This window comes from Odocoileus virginianus, chromosome 6, assembly GCF_023699985.2.
Source record: "Odocoileus virginianus isolate 20LAN1187 ecotype Illinois chromosome 6, Ovbor_1.2, whole genome shotgun sequence".
Taxonomy (NCBI): Eukaryota; Metazoa; Chordata; class Mammalia; order Artiodactyla; family Cervidae; genus Odocoileus; species Odocoileus virginianus.
The window spans coordinates 27,156,665-27,175,703 of NC_069679.1; the positions used below are offsets into that span (position 1 = coordinate 27,156,665).

General features: G+C 46.9%; 1 protein-coding gene across 3 annotated transcripts in view; it reads right to left on the reverse strand.

Annotated features, from left to right (window-relative positions):
- PLA2G4D (phospholipase A2 group IVD) overlaps window positions 1–19,039 on the reverse strand; it is a 56,046-nt gene that overhangs the window by 22,949 nt on the left and 14,058 nt on the right. The window contains exons 14-20 of one of the 3 annotated variants that reach the window (XM_020906811.2): window positions 16,330–16,447; window positions 15,828–15,965; window positions 15,465–15,586; window positions 15,156–15,345; window positions 14,719–14,885; window positions 13,873–14,059; window positions 9,433–12,329 (exon numbers count right to left, since the gene is read on the reverse strand). In XM_020906811.2, coding sequence (XP_020762470.2) covers window positions 12,103–12,329; window positions 13,873–14,059; window positions 14,719–14,885; window positions 15,156–15,345; window positions 15,465–15,586; window positions 15,828–15,965; window positions 16,330–16,447 — 1,149 coding nt within the window. In that variant the 3' untranslated portion in view covers window positions 9,433–12,102. Of the gene's footprint in view, window positions 1–2,334; window positions 2,391–2,895; window positions 3,176–9,432; window positions 12,330–13,872; window positions 14,060–14,718; window positions 14,886–15,155; window positions 15,346–15,464; window positions 15,587–15,827; window positions 15,966–16,329; window positions 16,448–19,039 lie in introns of those variants that run through there. The other 2 variants (XR_011488228.1, XR_011488227.1) reach the window with 2 other exon arrangements.

The window sequence follows — 19,039 nt, forward strand, 5'->3', positions numbered from 1 at the left end:
CATCCTGGAGCCTGTGTTCTGCAACAAGGGAAGCCAGCACAATGAGAGGCCCGTGCACCACAGCTCGAGAGTAACCCCCACTCGCCGAAACTAGAGAAAAGCCCATGCAGCAAGGAAAACCCAGCACAGCCAAAAATAAATTAAAATATGTATTTTTTTAATTGTGTAGAATGTGGTAAGTCCTACAGGTTTTTTGTTTTTTTTTTTTTTTTTTTTTTTAAGGCACCTGCAGTTTCCAGGGTCAGGTTCTTTAAGGAAGTTTTCTGACAAGAAACCCACCCCCCTTACTGAGAAATAGAGGAAGAAAATCATGCAGAGAAAGGGGTTGTCAAATAGACCAGCAATACCAAGGCATTCCATACTAATTGTCTTATCGGTTTTAACAGTAAATTTCATTTTAGGGACTTCCCTGGTGGTCCAGTGGCTAAGATGCTACGCTTCCAATGCAGAGGACCCAGGTTTGATCCCAGGTCAGGGAACTAGATCCCACATGCTGCATCTGAGAGTTCACATGCAGCAGCTAAAACCTGGAGCAGCCAAGTAAATGAATGAATAAATAAATATTAAAAGTACATTCTAGAACTGGCTCCTGGCACAGTGAACTAATTAACTGTGTAGGGTAACATTGTGTCTTGAGGTTTTGGAAGCTAAGGGTTTAGTAAGGATTCCATGCACCTATAAGCCTTCAATTTTAGAAAATGAAAGAGAAAAAATTTACAAACACAAACATGAGTCCAAATGTGTGTTTAAATGAATGGTGGTTCTGGTCTCATTGTTAGGAAGACTGTCTTTTCTCAAATATCTGTATCTACAGGAAAGGAAGATTTGACAGAGTAGAGCAGGGGAGAGTTATTACCTGGAAAAAATAACATTGTTTCATATTTATCTCAGGAACTGGGTCCAGTGGCGCCTGGCAAGCCCCCAGGGCACAGTGGCTGTCACCCGCCATCTGTGGGCAGACTTTTCTGAAGTCACTTTGGTTTCAGGCAAAAAACCCCACTTCATTTTGCTCCAAAGAAAGGGAGGTGGACTTTATCAAAAGGAACTGAATACAGGGAGGTAATAATCAATTAGAATATCTCCTTACAGGTCTGGGGAGAAAGTTTCAGGTGACATAGGGAGACACACAAAGGCCAGGTGCCATCCTACAGCCTGGACCCCACTCTGGATGGAGCAAGCCCGCCAAGGACCCGGCTTGAGCTTGCGAGGTGGGAAGGGGTTCCCCAAGCTCCAGAGCAAATTAGTGGCAAGTTACTCAACCTTTCTGAGCCTTGGTTTCTTCATTGGTAAAACAGGGATAATGATGATGATGACCTCGAATGTGTGTGAGATTTAACACCCAACAAACAGTGGGCTGCAGTCAATATTAGTTCCTTTCCTGCTCAATCCCCATAACAGAAAGTGTGCCTTCAATAACCCAGCTTAATATCAGAACTGATTTAAGCATAGATCTGTTGGAATTCCTAAAATGATCACAATAATACAACAATTTTTTCTGGAAAAAAAACTTGTCTTTTTTTTTTTTTTTGGTCTTATTCCATGAAGGGGAGGGTGAGCATTTTCCTAATTTTTCCTTCAAAAACTAGCTTTAAGGGGCTGGCAGCATGCCCTGGCAGTCTAGCAGTTAAGACCCTGGGCTTCCAATGCAGGGGGTGCAGGTTCAATCCCTGATCAGGGAGCTATGACCAACATGCTGCATGGCACAGCCAAATAAACAGTTTTAAAGAAGGGTGCACATAGCACCCCCCCCATCTCCATCCTCTCCACCCCCTCCCCACAGGAATTCTTCATCACAGAGCAGGAAATGGGACAGGGTTCAGCTCAAGTTAAAATCTCCCTCATTCCAGGGGCCAGAATGCAGAAATAGGGAAAGGATGGTAGCTGAGAGCCAGTGAGGGACTGAAGCTGCCGCGTAGAAACCCTTTTGGACCCTGCCACCCTGGCACATCAGGCCCTGGGGAAAGTGGCTGTGAGATGGTGCAGGCCTCGTGAGCTGAGGAACCCAGGGTGGGGCTGAGCCAGGAAAATGGCAGATAAGCCAAAGCCATTTGCCCCAGGGGGGTGCATAGAGCCTGTGGGTGTGTGCCCTGCAAAGCCGTCTCACCTTCACTCCCCGAGAGAACCAGGCCGCAGACCTGGTGGGGGCCCTTGTCAGCCTAGCCAGCTTGTCCAGTTGTGAGCAAAGAGGACAAACCCAGCGTAATTGGAGCTCCTGTCTTTCATCATCAATGCTTCATGACAAGAGCAGGGCAGGGGCAGGTACTATCCTGCCTGAGCTTCAACAGCCACCCCAAGTGGCACTGATTATGTATAAAGTAAAGAACAAGGACCTACTGTATAACACAGGAAATGATATTCAATATCTTGTAACAACCCAAATGGAAAAGAATCTGTGAGGAGAGATAAATTAGGAGGTTAGGATTAACATATATACACTTTTATGCATATAAAACATAACCAACAGGGACCTACTGTATACCATAGTGAACTCTACTCAATATTTTGTAAAAACCTATAAGGGGAAAGAATTTGAAAAACTGTATGTATAACTGAGTCACTGTGCTGAACACCAGAAACTATCATAATATTGTGAATCAACCATACTTCAATAAAAAAAGAAATAGCTGAAAATCTTGGCTGAAGGAAGGCTTCCCAGTTTCCTCTCCTCAGGATTTTAATGGTCTGGACCACCTCTCTGGACTAGTAAGCAACCCCTGGGTGTTTTGTGGCTATCACTGACAGGAGAAATCCAGAAAGGAAAAACATATTTCTAAGCTCAACTAGTTGGAAGCTCGAAGTCAATTAGATTGATAATTTAAAAGAAAATAATCTCAATCTGAACCCCCAGCTAGAGGTGTGATTACATATTGTTATCTTGGGGGCTAATCATCACACCTGGAGCAGGCAAAGATCACGTAAAACACCATTATCAGCTTGCGAAACTTCCGACATCCGGGAGGTCCTCACCCCCTTCCAGGAGGAGGTGGACTCACAGTGCTCACGCTTCCTCCAGAAGAGGATTCCCTTCCTCCTCCTGTTGCTTACATCAGTAGGTGGCGCTCCAACCACTCAGTTACTCAGCAAATTACTCAAGACTTTCAGTTGTAGGTTCCAGGAGCAAGCTTAACCATCATCAGCAATCTGTTGCCTCATCTTGCTGGGAAAAATGAAGATCCTGGGAAGTTGAGAAAGAAGAGAACCTGGGATTTGAAGCAGCAGGACTCTTGGTCCTGCTCCCATCCCTTCTTCCTCTGCTTCTCTTTGCCCGGAACCTCCATCTCTCCTAATGTAGACAGTCCCTCTCCACCTGCAGGGGATATAGTCATTAGCAGCCCAAGCTTCGCCAGCCCATCAAGAGTGTTTTCTCACTGTTTTTTTTTTTTTTTTTCTTTTTTTTTTTTTAAGGCATTGCCATTATTTATTTATTTTTAATTTTTTGGCTGCACCGCATGGCATGTGGGGTCTTAGTTCCCCACCAGATTGAACCCAGGCCCCCTGCACACTGTTTTTTTTCTTTCTGGCTGAGTGGCATGTGGGATCTTAGTTCTCCAACCAGGGCTCAAACCCCCTCCCCCTGTAGTGGAAGTGCACCGGATAGCCAGGGACGTCCATTTACCAGGCACCTTTATCCTGGGGAAGGTCTCTGATTGGCCTGTTTGAAGTCAGTTTCCGCCCCTGGGCCACCCCCAGTGCCAAGGAGATGACATATTGTAATAAACCAGTACTGGTCACACGCTCTCACATGAGTCTACCAGGCAGAGAAGAATGATGGGAAATTTCACTTGCTGAGAACAAATTGAAGACTCTTACAGTCCACCATGCAGATGCTGGTATCCCCAGCATTTTAAAATAAACTCCCAATTTGCCCTTAACATACGTTCAGAAAGTGCATGAATTTTAAGTGTGCAGTCCAATGAATTTTCACTATTGAACATCACCCATAGAACGAATGCCTTGATCAGGAGACAGAACACTGCCAATACCCTTGAAATCTACCTTATGCTTCCTTCCAATCACCACTCTCCTGACCACCCCCACCCTGAAAAGGTAAAACTGTCTTGATTTCTAATACAATTAATTTGATCAATTTGGGAACTTAATATAAATGCTGTCATTCATTATCATTCCTTTATGCCTAGTTTCTTATACTCAATATTATGTTTATGAAATCTATCCACATTGTTGCATGTAGACACAAAGCATTCATTTCATAGTTGTATAGCGTTCCATTGCATGAATATACCAAAATTTGTTTATCCACCTTAGAGGCTTTACATAGGCATGTATATCTTTGAATTTTTCCCTGAATTGTCTTTCTTTGAATATATGTGTAAATGCTGGTTACTAATTAATACTCAAGGTTGAGCTTAAAAGCACATTTTGTGGAAAGGTTTACACAAAGATAAGGATGCCCTGTGCACTTGGGGTCCGCCTTTCCTCGCTTCTCTATGTCCTGGCAACAATCGCTTGGCAACACCGTCCTCTGGTGGTAGCTTTCTGAACTGCAACCATGGCTCATAGACTCAACAGGCTTTTCAAAGCATTACATAAAATAAACAATGATCATTTGTGTAAACAGAAGTGTTCCATCTGCATCTCACAATAAGGATACAGGTCCATATTCAAAATAATAATGAAAGTTTAAGATATCAACTACCATTTCTCAAGTGCCTTCTATGTGTCAGATAATATGTCAACCTCAACACGTATAGTATTCTGTGTAATCCTTATAGCAAGGCTGTGAAGTGGTTATTGTTGTCTTTTTTCTGCGGTGAGAGAACAGACTTAAGCAAGTTCAATAATCATCTCAAGGTATGCTTGCGGTATAAGCCTCACTGTGCAGGACTCCACTCCAGGTTCACTCCACCAGACCCCTCCCTGAGGAGGGCTGGGGCTGGAGAAGAGCTTGTGCCCCTCCTGGGGCTCTCTGCTGGAAGGCAAGTGCTTCCAGCTCCTCTTCTCACATCTCCCTCTCTGCCCAAGAGGAAGGGACATGCACTCCTGCTTCCCCCCAGCCCCCTGTTCCCATGAGGGGACCTGTTGTTTTTGTGATCGGCAGAAGCCTGAGATTTGACTGGGTCATGCTGAACTTGAGGATGGCTTAATACACCCAAAAGTTAAGAGTGATTCTTAACTTAACATGTGGGTGTTACTCCATCTTTCTGCACCTGTGTAGCATCAGGTCAGCCTCTCTTCTGTCCTTGCTAACTGCTGCAGACGAGGTGTTAGGGAAGATGACAAGCCTTTCCTGCTTTGCTAGGGACTCCCCCTTTTTACACTGAAATTCCTGAGTCACAGGAACCGCGTCAGTCCCCAAGCGAGTTGACTTCCCTTCACAATCGTGGGCAGGTTGGGCCCAAGTTGCACCACAGACACAGCTGTTCGAGATTCACTAAGAGGCTGAGACATTCTTTAGGCTTCCTGGTTGGTGACACATGAGCTAATCAACAATCAGTAAGCACCAATAGGAACTTCCCAGGTGGCTCAGTGGTATCGAATTCGCATGCAATGCTGGAGATGCAGGTTTTGATTCCCAAGTTGGAAAGATGACCTGGAGAAGGAAATGGCAACCCACTCCAGTTTTCTTCCCTGGGAAATCCCATGGATAGAGCAGCCTGGCAGGCTACAGACCATGGGGTCGCAAAAGAGTCTGACACAACTTAGGGAAAACCCAGATAGAGTGGGGCTGATGGGGAGTCTGGGTAGTCAAGGGGTCTGGGGTTAGAGTTTCACCTCTCTCACTCTGACTAGCTGCTGGGGGAGGTGAAACAGGCTAATATACTCACAAACACACTCTCCTGCATCAGGTAAGGCCCTGAGCCTCAGCTCAGCCCATTCTAAGGACTGTGGTACTTCTTGGCTTTCTTTGTGTTTATTGAAAGCAACTTTAAAAAGATGCACAATGTGAGAGTTGTGAGTTAAGTTTTATTTAGGGCAAGATGAGTGCTGCAGCCAGGGAAACAGCACCTCAGATAGCTCTGAGAGACTGCTTCAAAGTTGTGGGGGGAGGTCACTATGAATGATTTTGGTGAAGGAGTGTGTGCTGTGCTGTGCTAAGTCACTTCAATTGTGTCCAACTCTTCAAGACACTATGGACTGTGGGTCACCAGGCTCCTCTGTCCTTGGGTTTCTCCAGACAAGAATAGTGAAGTGGGTTGCCATTTCATACTCCAGGGGATCTTCCCAACCCAGGGATTGAACCTGTGTCTCTTACACAGGCAGGTGGGTTCTTTACCACTAGAACCACCTGAAGGGGGAGTTTATGAAAGCAAGCATGTGTCTTACAAAAGGCTTTCTGCTAGTCATGAGGAGCTGATGTCACCATGAAGGAATTTAGTACTTTTCCAGGTATGAAGAGATACAAGGATTGGCATCAGGAAATCCATTCCTGAAAATATCTAGCCATCTAAAGACCTGTTCCACCAGTTTCCCTGGAGCACAGAGTGCCTCATCCTCAGTCTCCCTGGACTCCCTTCAGGGCATGTTGAAGGTCAATAACTTCAGCAGCACAGGATTCAATCTTCACAGAGGCAGATGGCAAATGCCCTTTGTGGTTGTTGTTCAGTCGCTAAGTCATGTCCGACTCTTGCGACCCCATGGACGGCAGCACGCCAGGTTTCCCTGTCCTTCACCATCTCCTGGAGTTTGCTCAAACTCATGTACACTGAGTCAGTGATGCCATCCAAACATCTCATCCTCTGTCACCTCTTTCTCCTCCTGTCCTCAATCTTTCCCAGCATTATGGTCTTTTCCAATGAGTCAGCTCTTTGCATCAGGTGGCCAAAGTATTGGAGCTTCAGCTTTAGCATCAGTCCTTCTAATGAATATTCAGGGTTGATTTCCTTTAGGATTAACTGGTTTAATCTCCTTGCTGTCCAAGGGAGTCTCAAGAGTCTTCTCCAGCACCACAATTCAAAAGCATCACTTCTTTGACGTTCAGTCTTCTTTATGGTCCAACTCTCACATTCGTACATGACTATTGGAAAAAACATAAGTTTGACTATAGGGACCTTTGTTGGCAAAGTAATGTCTCTGTTTTTTAATACTCTGTCTAGGTTTATTGTAGCTTTCCTTTCAAGAAGCCAGCATCTTTTAATTTCATAGCTGCAGTCACAGTCTGCAGTGATTTTGGAGCCCAAGAAAATAAAATCTGCCACTGTTTCCACTTTTTCCCCATCCATTTACCATGAAGTGATGGGACTGGATGCCATGATCTTAGTTTTTTGAATGCTGAGTTTTAAGTCAGCCTTTTCACTCTTCATCTTTCACCCTCATCAAGAAGCTCTTTAGTTCCTCTTTGCTTCCTGCCATCATGTGCATATCTGTTGATATTTCTCCCAGAAATCTTGATTCCAGCTTGTGATTCACCCAGTCCAGAATTTTGCATGATGTACTCTTCATAGAAGTTAAACAAGCTAGGTGACAATATACAGCCTTGACATTCTCCTTTCCCAATTTTGAACCAGTCCATTGTTCCATGTCTGGTTCTAACTGTTGCTTCTTGACCTGCGTACAGGTTTCACAGGAGGGAGGTAAGGTGGTCTGGTACTCCCATCTCTTTAAGAATTTTCCACAGTTTGTTGTGACACACACAAAGACTTTAGCACAGTCAATAAAGCAGAAGTACATGTTTTTCTGGAATTCCCTTGCTTTGTCTATAATCCAATGGATGTCAAATTTGATTTCTGGTACCTCTGCCTTTTCTAATCCAGTTTGTACATCTGGAAGCTCTTGGTTCACGTACTGTTGAAGCCTAGCTTTAAGGATTTTGAGCATTACCTTGCTAGCATGTGAAATAAGCACAAATGCCCTTGCATGCATATGTGCTAAGTTGCTTCCGTTGTGTCTGACTCTGTGCGACCCTATGGACTGTAGCCTGCCAGGCTCCTTTGTCCTTGGGATTCTCCAGGTGAATACTGGAGTGGATTACTGTGCCCTCCTCCAGGGCATCTTCCTGAGCAAGGAATTGAACCCACATCCCTTAGGTGGATTCTTTACCACTAGCAACGCCTGGGAAGCCCACAAATGCCCTTGGCAAGTGCCAATTTGTGGTAGAATGTCAACATTTTTTCTTTCTTTGTGTCTCTCCTCACTCTCCAGAGCATAGGTCCTGAATCAGCCAGACTGCAAGGTTGGGGACACATTCCTCCAGACTGCTAGGCCTTGTGACCCTACTTGGAGAGGCGCTGACCCCACTATGTAGTCTCAGGGAGCAGCCCGCCCCCAAGACTGCCCTCACATTAGACACCAGCGGCACGTTCAGGGATCCCCAGAGCCACCCTCACTTTAGACCAGCTGGCTACAAATTCGAGGGTTCCCAGGACCACCCGCAGGTTTGATAGTTTGCTAAGACCACTCATAGAACCCAGGAAAGCTCTACACTGTTTTCTTTCTTTTTTTTTTTTTAATAGTAAAAGGATACAAATTGAAACCAGCCAGAGAGAGAGATCACAGGTCAGAGACTGCGAGGGGCTAAACAGGAACTTCCCACTGTCCCCTCTCCATGGAGACACAAACAGCATTACGTCCTCCTGGACAGTGTGTAACAATATGCCCAGAGTACTCCCAACCAGGGGGCTTGAGGCTTTGGTGTCAGTGTTTGCTGGGGCTCCATCACTTACTGACCACATGGCTGACCTTTAGTCTCCAAGCCCTCTGGGACCTTTAGCCTCACTTCCTCTGGAGGTTGGAACTGATATTAACCTGTTCCAGAGGCCTCATCACAAATCACACTTCAAGGATGTTCAGCAGTTGAAGCACCCAGACAAACAAAGCCTCCCATCAGGCAGGTCATTCCAGGGGCCAGACCCTTCTTTTGCTGTTCAGTCACTTAGTCATATCTGACTCTTTGTGACCCCATGGACTGTAGCATGCCAGGCTTCCCTGTCCTTCACCATTTCCCAGAGTTTGCTCAAATTCCTGTCCATAGAGTTGGTGATGCCATCCAACCATCTCATCCTCTGTTGCCTCCTTCTCCTCCTGCCTTCAATCTCTCCCAGCATCAGGGTCTTTTCCAAGGAGTCGGCTCTTCAAAGCAGGTGGCCAAAGTACTGGAGCTTCAGCTTCAGTCTTTCCAATGAATGTTCAGGGCTGATTTCTTTTAGGCTTGACTTGTTTGATTTCCTTGCTGTCCAAGGGACTCTCAAAAGTCTTCTCCAGTGCCACAGTTTGAAAGCATCAATCCTTCAATGCTCAGCCTTCTTTATGGTCCTACTCTCACATCCATTTAGGCCAAGTTAATCCTTCACAATAACAGAGAAAGTTCCAAAATAAGTGCCTAAAGATGCAGGGTGGTGTGGCTGTTATGAGCCTGGCATTGATTTTAAAGCCCAGAGTTTCACCTCTGGCTTTGCCACTTCTGAGTTTAGTGATCTGAGCAAGTTGCTTAACTCTGGTAGATGCCCACCAATCAAAGACCCCCAGGAACATCACTGTAGTTGAACACATTTGACTTTATTGGTACTTGTTGCAACCAATGAGATCACACTCTACGGGGAACCATGGAGTGTCTCAGTAAGTGGGAAGCAGGAGGGCTTTATTGTAGGATTTGGGCTTGTGTCAGGTGATTTACAGTGTAAAATATTGATAAACAGAAACCTCAGAGTCAGGAGGCCAGACAAGGGAGCTTTCAGACTCTCCAGTAATAGCAGAGCCCAACAGGAAGAAGAAAGACTCTTTTCTGGAAAAGACTTAGCCAATGAAAAGTCATGGACTCTGCTTACTTAAGCCTTCCCACCTTCCTTTTCCTCTTTGTAAAAGCAGTCTCCTTCCCTTCCATTAAAATGTCAGCCATTTGCTTTGCACAAATTGACAAGCTAATCCTAATATTCATATAGAAATTCAAGGGACCCTGAATAACCAGTACAATCTTGAAAAGGAAGAACCAAGTTATAGGACTCATAAAAGACTTGCTACAAAACTACGGTAATCAAGGCAGTATGATATCAGCATAAAGACAGACAAACAGATCCATGAAGTAAAATCAGAATCCAGAAATAGACCCTCACATTTATAGCTAATTTATTTTCAACAACGGTGTCAAGACAATACAATGGGAAAAGAACAGCCTTCCCAACAAATGGTTTTGGAAGAATTGGATATCCACTGGATATGCAAAGGAATGGAAATTGAACTACGACTTCACACATATACAAATATTAATTCAAAATGGATCAAAGACCTAACCCTAAAACTATAAAACCATTAGAAGAAAACATAGATGTAAATCTTCATGACCTTGGATTAGGCAATGGCTTTTTAAATATGACACCAAAAGCACAAGCAGTAAAAGAAAATAAAGATAAACTGGGAATCACCAAAATCCAAAACTTCTGTGCTTCAGAGGATAGCTTCAAGAAAGTGAAAAGACAACCCACGGACAGGGAGAAAAACTTTGCAACTCCTACATCAAATGAGAGAACACATAAAGAATTTTTCCAGTACAACAAAGAGACAAATAATCCAATTAAAATGGGAAAAATCTCCAAATAGATATTTCTCTAAAGAAGATACACAAAAGGCCAAAAAGTATGTGAAAAACTTAACATTGACATTACAAAAATGCATACAAGATACCACTTGACACTCACTAAGATAGTTATAATAATAAATAAAAGACAGACAATGACAAGAGTTGGCAAAGGTGTGGAGAAAGCAGAACCCTCATACAATGCTGACAGGAATGCAAAATGGTGCAGCTACTTTGGAAAATGGTCTGGCAGTTCCTCAAAAGATTAAGCAGAAAATTACCATATGACCCAACTTCACTCCCAGGTATATATGCAGGAGAATTAAAAACATGGTCCACACAAAAAATCTGTATATGAATGTTCACAGCAGCATTATTTATAATAACCAAAAAAAGAAGAAACAATCCAAATGTCCATCAACCCATGAATAAAGTGTGATATACCTACACAATGGAGTATTATACAACCGCAAAAGGGATGAAGTTCTTTTTTTTTTTTTTTTTCCCATTTATTTTTATTAGTTGGAGGCTAATTACTTTACATCATTACAGTAGTTTTTGTCATACATTGAAATGAATTAGCCATGGATTTACATGTATTCCCCATCCCAGTCCCCCCTCCCCCCTCCCTCTCCACCCGATCCCTCTGGGTCTTCCCAGTGCACCAGGCCCGAGCACTTGTCTCATGCACCCAACCTGGGCTGGTGATCTGTTTCACCCTAGATAATATACATGTTTCAATGCTGTTCTCTTGAAACAAGGGATGAAGTTCTGACACCTGCTACAACATGGACAAATCTTGAAAATATTATGCTGAAAGAAAACTGACACAAAAGGCCACATATGTGTGACTGTATGATTCATATTGTATGATTCCATTTATATTGTATGATTCCACACATACTGTATGATTCCATTTATATGAAGTGTTTAAGCAAATCTAAAGAAACAGAGAACAGGTTAGGGGTTGCCTAGGGCTAGAGTGGGGGTGGTTTGAGGTTGACAGTTAAGGGGTAATGGGTTTCTTTGGGGTTAATGAAAATGTTCTCAAATTGATTGCAGTTTCTTAATATTGGGGTGGCCAAAATGTTTGAGGTTTTCCATAAGATGTTATAGAAAAATTTGAATGAACTTTTTGGCCAACCCAGTATATAGTAAAAGCCATTGCATGCATACTTCAGATGAATGAATTATATGGCATGTGGATCGTATCTCAATAATGGTGCTCTGAAATAGCAGAAACTGAGGAGGACAAGGAGGAACAAAGGCAGTAAGAGAAGCCTGTCAGGATGGACTGTGACTCCTGATACCTAGAGCCACCTCTGAGGCAGGCCCTTGCCCTGCCCGTCTAGTACCTCCAGCTTATACTGCAAATTCATGTTGTTCAGGCATGAGAAGGACTGCATGTGAATGTCTGGTTGGACCAGCTGTTTTCACACTGGCCTGGTGAGGAGTTTGTTTTCAGGTCCTCTCAAACCAGCTCTGAAGGTGAGGGAGAGCTCTGGGTGGGACGCAGGCCCGGGAGAACCCGGGAACTTCAGCCCCACAAGGGCTGTGCCCACTGTAGGTGGGCTGAGCCCCTGGGCCCTGGAGGGGTCAGTGAGGCCCTCAAAACCCGGGGCCCCTGAGAAGTCTCAAGTCTGCACCCTTGGAGGCCTGGCCTCTGGGGCCCGGTTCTTCAGAACGGTCCTCAAGGCCTGCAGGATGGTGTCCTGGCTGCTCCGTACATTGTAGTCACAGAGCTGCACCAGGCGGTCGAAGTCTTCCTCCTTGTAGGTCATGTTGAACATGGAATAGGGCGAGGAGACTCCAGTGAGATCTATCTGGCCGGCCGAGAGTTCTGCGGGGCCACGCTGGACACCTGCCCGGGGGTGGGAGGGGGTTAGGCACAGGGACGGGGGCACCGGGGCCTCCACAGCTGGCAGGACTGTTCTTGGCGGCTGGGCACAGGGCTGAGCTGCTCCCCACTGAAGGGGCTCCATGCTTTCCTCCCAGCTCTGTGTCCTCTGCCCAGAACTCTAACTGTGACTGGCAGGACGCTATGTGGAGATATGAAGCGTGCGCTGCTCCCCATACTTCCTCGCAGCCACCTCCTGGTACCCACCTCAGCCTCAGGGATAAGGCGGAAGCAGCAGATAAAGTCCATTAGGTTAGTGAATGGTTTCTTAGAATTCATGATGGAAACAAACATCTGAAAACCTAAGAGTTTTTGCTTTGCAAGAAACAGTCTTTGTTGAGAAAGAAAGAGAATTCCAAGATACAGACTGAGCACATTAAGAGTAAAGCTGGGGCTTCCCTCCTGGCTCAGTGGTAAAGAATCTGCCTGCTAATGTAGTGGACATGGGTTCGATTCCTGGTCAGGGAAGATTCCACATGCTTTTGAGTAACTAAGCCCATGTACCACAACTACTGAAAGGCCCATGCTTCAAAACAAAAGAAACCACTGCAATGAGAGGCCCGAGCACTGCAACTAGAGAGTAGCAGCTCCCGTTGGCCACAACTAGAGAAAAGCCTGTGCAGCAATGAAGACCCAGCACAGTCAAAAATAAATAAAAATTATAAAAAAAAAAACGAAAAGAGTAAAGCTGGGGGACTTCCTTGGCTTCCAGCGGCTAAGATTCCTTGCTCCTAATGCTGGGGGCATGGAGTTGATCCCTGGTCAGAGAACTAGGTTCCACAAGCCACAACTGAGACCTGGCATAGCCAAATAAATAGAAAATGTTTTTAAAAAAGAGTAAAGTTGGAAGTTTCAGAATTACGGCAAGAACTGTTAATAGAAAGCCAAAAATATGTACAAAGGCAGAATTTGACATTCCCATCAAAAGGTCATAAAACTCTGACCAGTTGGTGGGAGGCAAGAGTTACAGAGACTGTGATGAGAGTTCAGATTTCAGGCACCCTGGAGTAGAGACCCAGTTTCCTCAGAAAGAACCCCAGAATGGGCTGCAGCAGAATAATAGGGAGGCCAACTGTGAGCCCAGGCAGGTTTAGGGGAAGAGAGAGGACTGGGGTCTCTCTCTCCTAGCTGTCCAACCTGGGGGGCCATTAGAAAATCCTTCAACTGGTAGCACTTATGGAGGTGACAGGGTGGGGATCCCACTTTCCGCTCCCGCCCCTCCCCCCCGGCCCACAGAGTAGGGAGCAGAGCCCAGCTGTAGTGAGCGGCATCAGGCTAGGGGAGGCCAGCGGAGCCTGGGGTCATGACAAAGAGATGCGCAGCCCAGTGACTTTGCAGGGATCTGGGCATGCGCCACAGGCCAGGGTTCTGCCATGTCCCATGCCGGGTCGGACAAGCTTAAGACTCTCCTCCCTCTGCTGACCACAGGGGCACGGGAGAGCCCAGCTCAGTGCCTGTGCGGAGCAGACTGCCAGGCTCTTAGTAAGGGGCGGTGGGGCTGCCTCACCGGGGGCTGAGTGGTCCTTGAAGGAGGCGTTGACCAGTGGGAAGTGCAGCACGACAGGCGCGTCGGGGCAGGCGGGGTCTGAGAAGAGATGGCACTCCCGGGGCTGGCGTCGGTCCTTGGGGCTGGGCTCCACGCGGGGAAACGGCAGCCCCCGGGCCCGGAAGTCCAGTTCCGTCTGCTGCAGCACCTGGTGGGGCGGGGGCACCCAGAGGGAGCACCGACTACTTCCGGGTCATCCTATGTCAGCACTCTAGAAAATGCCAGTACAGCTCCAGTCCAAACGGACTGCTCCGGGCAACCTGGTTTTGTCCTCCTCATGGCCCAGTCAAGCTAAGTGGTGCCTCAGAGGGAGGCGAATGGTCCAGGCGGTCTGCAGTATTGTTTAGTCAGAATATTTAGGTGGGGTACAGTCCTAGCACCCCCACCCCCATTTGGGATTGCTGTTCTGGCTTATTCACTCTCAGAGCCTCAAGTAAGCCCCTGTAAAGGACCCACTTCTGTCTCTTGGGCCTACCCACCTCCTTCCCCAGAGTCCCCGGGGAGGCCCCAGGGGGATGGATGCAGACAGGCCAGGCTTTCCTCTCACCTCTGTCCAGCACTTCCTCTTGGGGCAGGCATGATGAGTTTCCTCCCACCCACACCCCCTGTCTACCGTTCCTGGGAGCCCAGGGCCCCAACTCCTCCACAGCCCTTCCCAACCCTGGCAGGAGCCTGTGAGTCAGAGCCTGTCACTTCTCCCTCTCCTTGGCAACATAGAAAGTCTGGGTCAGTGGCCCTTTGCTCTCCCCTGGAGTGTGGCCTGGCTGGAGAGAGGGTCTGGGTTTCCCATGGGACAACCAGCAGTACCTCAAAGGGCGAGGATAGAGAGTAGTCGAAGGAGATTATGAGGTCCAGCCTGCGGCCTGGCCGGAACATGGCAGGACAGCTGGTGTTGATGAAGTAGCCGGCATCCACCAGGCAGAGCTGAGGCTCCTGCGGGGTCAGCTGGTTGGGAGAGGAGTCTGGCTGGCAGTCTGATGGGGGAGGCAGCAATAGTCAGGGGCAGCCACTCAGACACAGACCAACCACTCTCCTGCTTCATCCTGCTTGCCTCCACATCTCCTTCTTACCTCTGTGTCAGTCCCTGAATGCATGTCATCCGAGCCTTTGGCAAGACCTTCTCTAAGCCACACCTCAGAGGTGGATGCTGGGACCTCCCCAAGACCTCTGGCAGCCCCAGCCATGTCCATCTCCACCCAGGAGCCAAACCTTGTTACCTGGAGACACATGGCATTGGCCCTTACCTGCCCAGGTGGTGAAGGCTTTCTGGGCACAGTAGTCCTTATGCATCTGGAGGCCCCGGAGGAAGTTGGAGCTGTGCTGATAGAGTGGTCGGCTGGTCAAGAAGCCTTTAAACATCTGGGCCAGTGCTGTTCCAGGCTGCATCCACAAGGTCTCTGGCCATGAGGAGGTCCCCGAGGAGGCAGGGGGCACCTCTGAGTCCAGAGAAACAGACGTTGGTCCAGTGAGGGACTTGGAAATGCCTGGCCCTGCCTTATCCCGACTGTGCTCCCATCCCTACCCTGCAGCATCAGAAGGGGAAGCAGCTTCACTCCAGGCTCCTTACCCAGGTCCCTGATCTTGTCCTGGATGTGCTGCCTCCAGGCATCACCAGAGCTGGTGAAGTCGTACCAGGCGTCCAGCAAGTTCAGGGAGAAAATGTTGCTCCAGATACCTGCAGGCCAAACCCCCAAGAGAGTCAGCCTCAGCACTCTGCCCCCAGTGGTCCCCACCCTTGATGGAGATGGAGAAGGAGAAGGAGAAGGAGAGGGGGAGCAGGCTGCCCCCACAAGGCCCTTCCCCACAACTCAATATCCACCCTCACTAGGGGCTCTGCCCAGGACTGGGCACAGGGGTCACGATCAGAGAGGCCTTGCCAAGGGACATCCGGGGCCTTCAGAGTGACAACCCCTCACCTTCCAGAAAGCAGATCCGGGACTCAGGGAGCCTCTTCATTAGCCGCCCCATGAAGAACTCAGAGCCGAAGAGCTCAGGAGGGACAAAGGCTCCATACTTCAGGAACCCGACCTCGTAGGGGGAGAACTCGACCCACTCTGAGGGGGCAGAAGGGAGAGGCAGGAATGAGAGGACAGTGGGCTTGGAAGGAGGGGCAGATCTGACAAGGGCCAAAGACACAGCCCCCCAGTAGGCCTCAGCCTCATGCCAGCCTGACTGACTCTTGTGCTGACCCCTTCCCTACTCAGCCTTTTGTCTACATCCTCAACCACCACAGCCCTTGCCCCAGACGGAGAGCCCTGCTGCTTGGCCCATCAGCCCATCCACACCACCGTCCTTCCAGGAGGTGGGCCACCTGTGCATCATGAGTGTGTGTGTGTGTGTCTGTGTGTGTGTGTGTCTGTGTGTGTGTGTGTCTGTGTGTGTGTTGGAGGACGCAATGAACAGGACTGAGAATGGTACCCTTGAAGTCCAGTGTCTGCAGATCGTTCTGTTTGACACTCAGGCTCAAGAAGAGAGGCAGAGGGTTCTGGCCCCGCTCCAGCGCAGCTCTCTGTCCTGACAGCTTCTGATCCACCACCTGGGATGCAGGCATGAGGGCCAAAGTGAGGTTGGCAGTACCCTGGCGACAGGGTTGGGGTACAGGCTGGGGGGAAGAGCCTGGGGGTCTCGGTGGGCACATGATGCAATTCCCACTCCTGCTCCTGTGTTTGACCAGCCCCACATGCAGGGTTGCCATGTAGGGCCTTGCAGGTTGTGAGCTGCATATCTGCAGACTGCCGTTCACAAGGACCACAGTGTCAACAGTGACAGCCACCCCTGCATCCTATGGTGCCAGTGGGCCCATCTTCATGAGTTAGAGGGTGGAGGGACCATGGATCCTCTGTCTCTCTCTCACACCCACACCCACACACACACACCCCCACACACAGCTTTCTGGAAAGGACTCAGGAATCCCCCTTTAGTGTGCATAGTTAGCTTTGCCAGGGGCTGTCCCTTCTAGGTAAAACTGGACACAGTTCAACCTTTAGCACCTCCCAAACACTCTTCTGACATCCTCACCTCCCCTCATCTCCTCTGTCCCTGTTTTGCACAGTATAAGCTGTACCCCACTCTTTATCCTTGCCTTCTATTTCTAGTTTTCCCTCCAGTACAACTCTGGCAAGGATTGTGGCTTGCCTTTTGGGGAAGCCTCCAATGAGCCTCACTGAATTCTAGTGGAACAGAAGGGTCTCCTTCTATCCTGGACCGTGATGCAAATGTGGCTCATCTCAAGCCTCGGTAAGGGTTCTGGTGGTGGCTGCCTGGAGCCCCACCTGGGGAAGGATCCTGCCGCCACAGGCCCTGGGCTGTTTCTTGTGGATTGGTACGTGTACCATGAATGCACCATCTCTCTCAGGCTCTCAGAGCTGTAAGGCTGAAGGTTGTCCCACTCAGTAGCTAGACCTAAGCGGTTCCCACCCGGCTGTATCAACCTCTATCATCAGATTTACTCAAAATGTGTGAGAAATACAGATTACTGGGTCTCTTCTGAGAATCAGCAGAAGCCACTTAGGAATTTGGCTTTTGTAAATCTTCCCAGGGGATTCTGATGATGAGCCAGGTGTGTATCTAGCCCAGCCCAATCAACGAGCAGTCCTGCTCTTCCACCGATGACAAAGCCTCAGCACACCCCATGTGCTTCCCTATCCCCACAGCCCTCTGACTGAAGCCCATGAGCTCTGGGGCCGAAATTACTGAACCTGTGTACCGCAACTACTGAAGCCCCCACATCTAGAGCATGTGCTCCACAATAAGAGAAGCCATTGCAATGAGAAGCCCGTACACTGCAACAAAGAGTAGCCTCCCTCGGCACACCTAGAGAAAATCTGCACAAAGCAATGAAGACCCAGTGCAGTCACAAATTAAAATAAATAAATACAAATAAAATAATAAAAAAAGAATTATTTTAAAAAGCTCATAATCAAGGTAAGCTTTAAGAGCTAAAGCATGATGACTAAGGAAAAAAAAAAATATTCGAAAAACATTTATATTGGGACAAGATTTTTAAAACTGCATGGGTGCTCATTCTAAGGGATGTGCTGTCATTCAATAATACCACAAGGATTTTTATTCTTGTGAGCAATAATAAAAAAGACTAATTAAGTTTGTCCTTTTCAAAATGACTACAAACTACATAAAACCATGCATTAAGTCATTACTGGAGGATCAAATGGTAATTAAATATGTCTTCTTTATAGCCTAGGATCAAAATGCACTTTCTAATACCTCAAAAAGTGAGCTGTTAAAACAAGCTTTCCCTACCTATAGTAATTAATTGTTGCCACCAGGCAGAAAAGTCAGTTAATAAAACACTGCACCCTCAAAACCAAACATGAACTTAAACAGTAGAGCCAAAGAATACATAGGATATAGTAATAAAGTAAAAATGTTTCAAGTAATTATGTTGATTTTATAAATTCCATGCCATTTCAACAAAAATCCCAACAATATATATCATGAGACTGGGCTGGCTGATTCTATTATGTATGTAGAAGGGCAAAGCACCAAAAGTAGCCAAGAAAATTCTGAGATCCAAGGTGGGGATAAATTTGCCCAATCAGAAACTGAGATTAATCACAAAGGTAGTTACTAAACCAGTGCAGGATGGGCACCAGGATCAAGATCGAGCCCCATTAGAATGGAATAAAGTGCTCAGGAAAAGTCCCACGAATGTATGAGTTGCTGTAGATTCATGCTGACACATGACAGAAGTAGCAATGTACATCAGTGGGGATAATAAGTGATATTGGGGAAGTCTGCTATCCATGTGGAAAAAAATAAAATTGAATTCCTACTCATATAATACCTGAAGATAAATTCTGGGTAGATTAAAGCCCTAACTGTGAAAAAGAAAGATATAAAACTCATGTAAGAATATACAGAAAGATATTTCATAACTTTAGGGGAGGAAAAGATTTCTCAAGGAAACTCTAAAAGTACAAACCATAAAGGAAAAGAATGATACATTGGACTATATTGAAACCATGCATCAAAGTCTATTAGAACTGATAATGATTAATATCCTGAATTTATAAGGAATTCCTATAATATAATATTTAAAAGGTGAATTAACTAGAAAAGGATTTGAGTAGATAATCAATGTAAGAGCAAGCCCCAATGACAAATATAC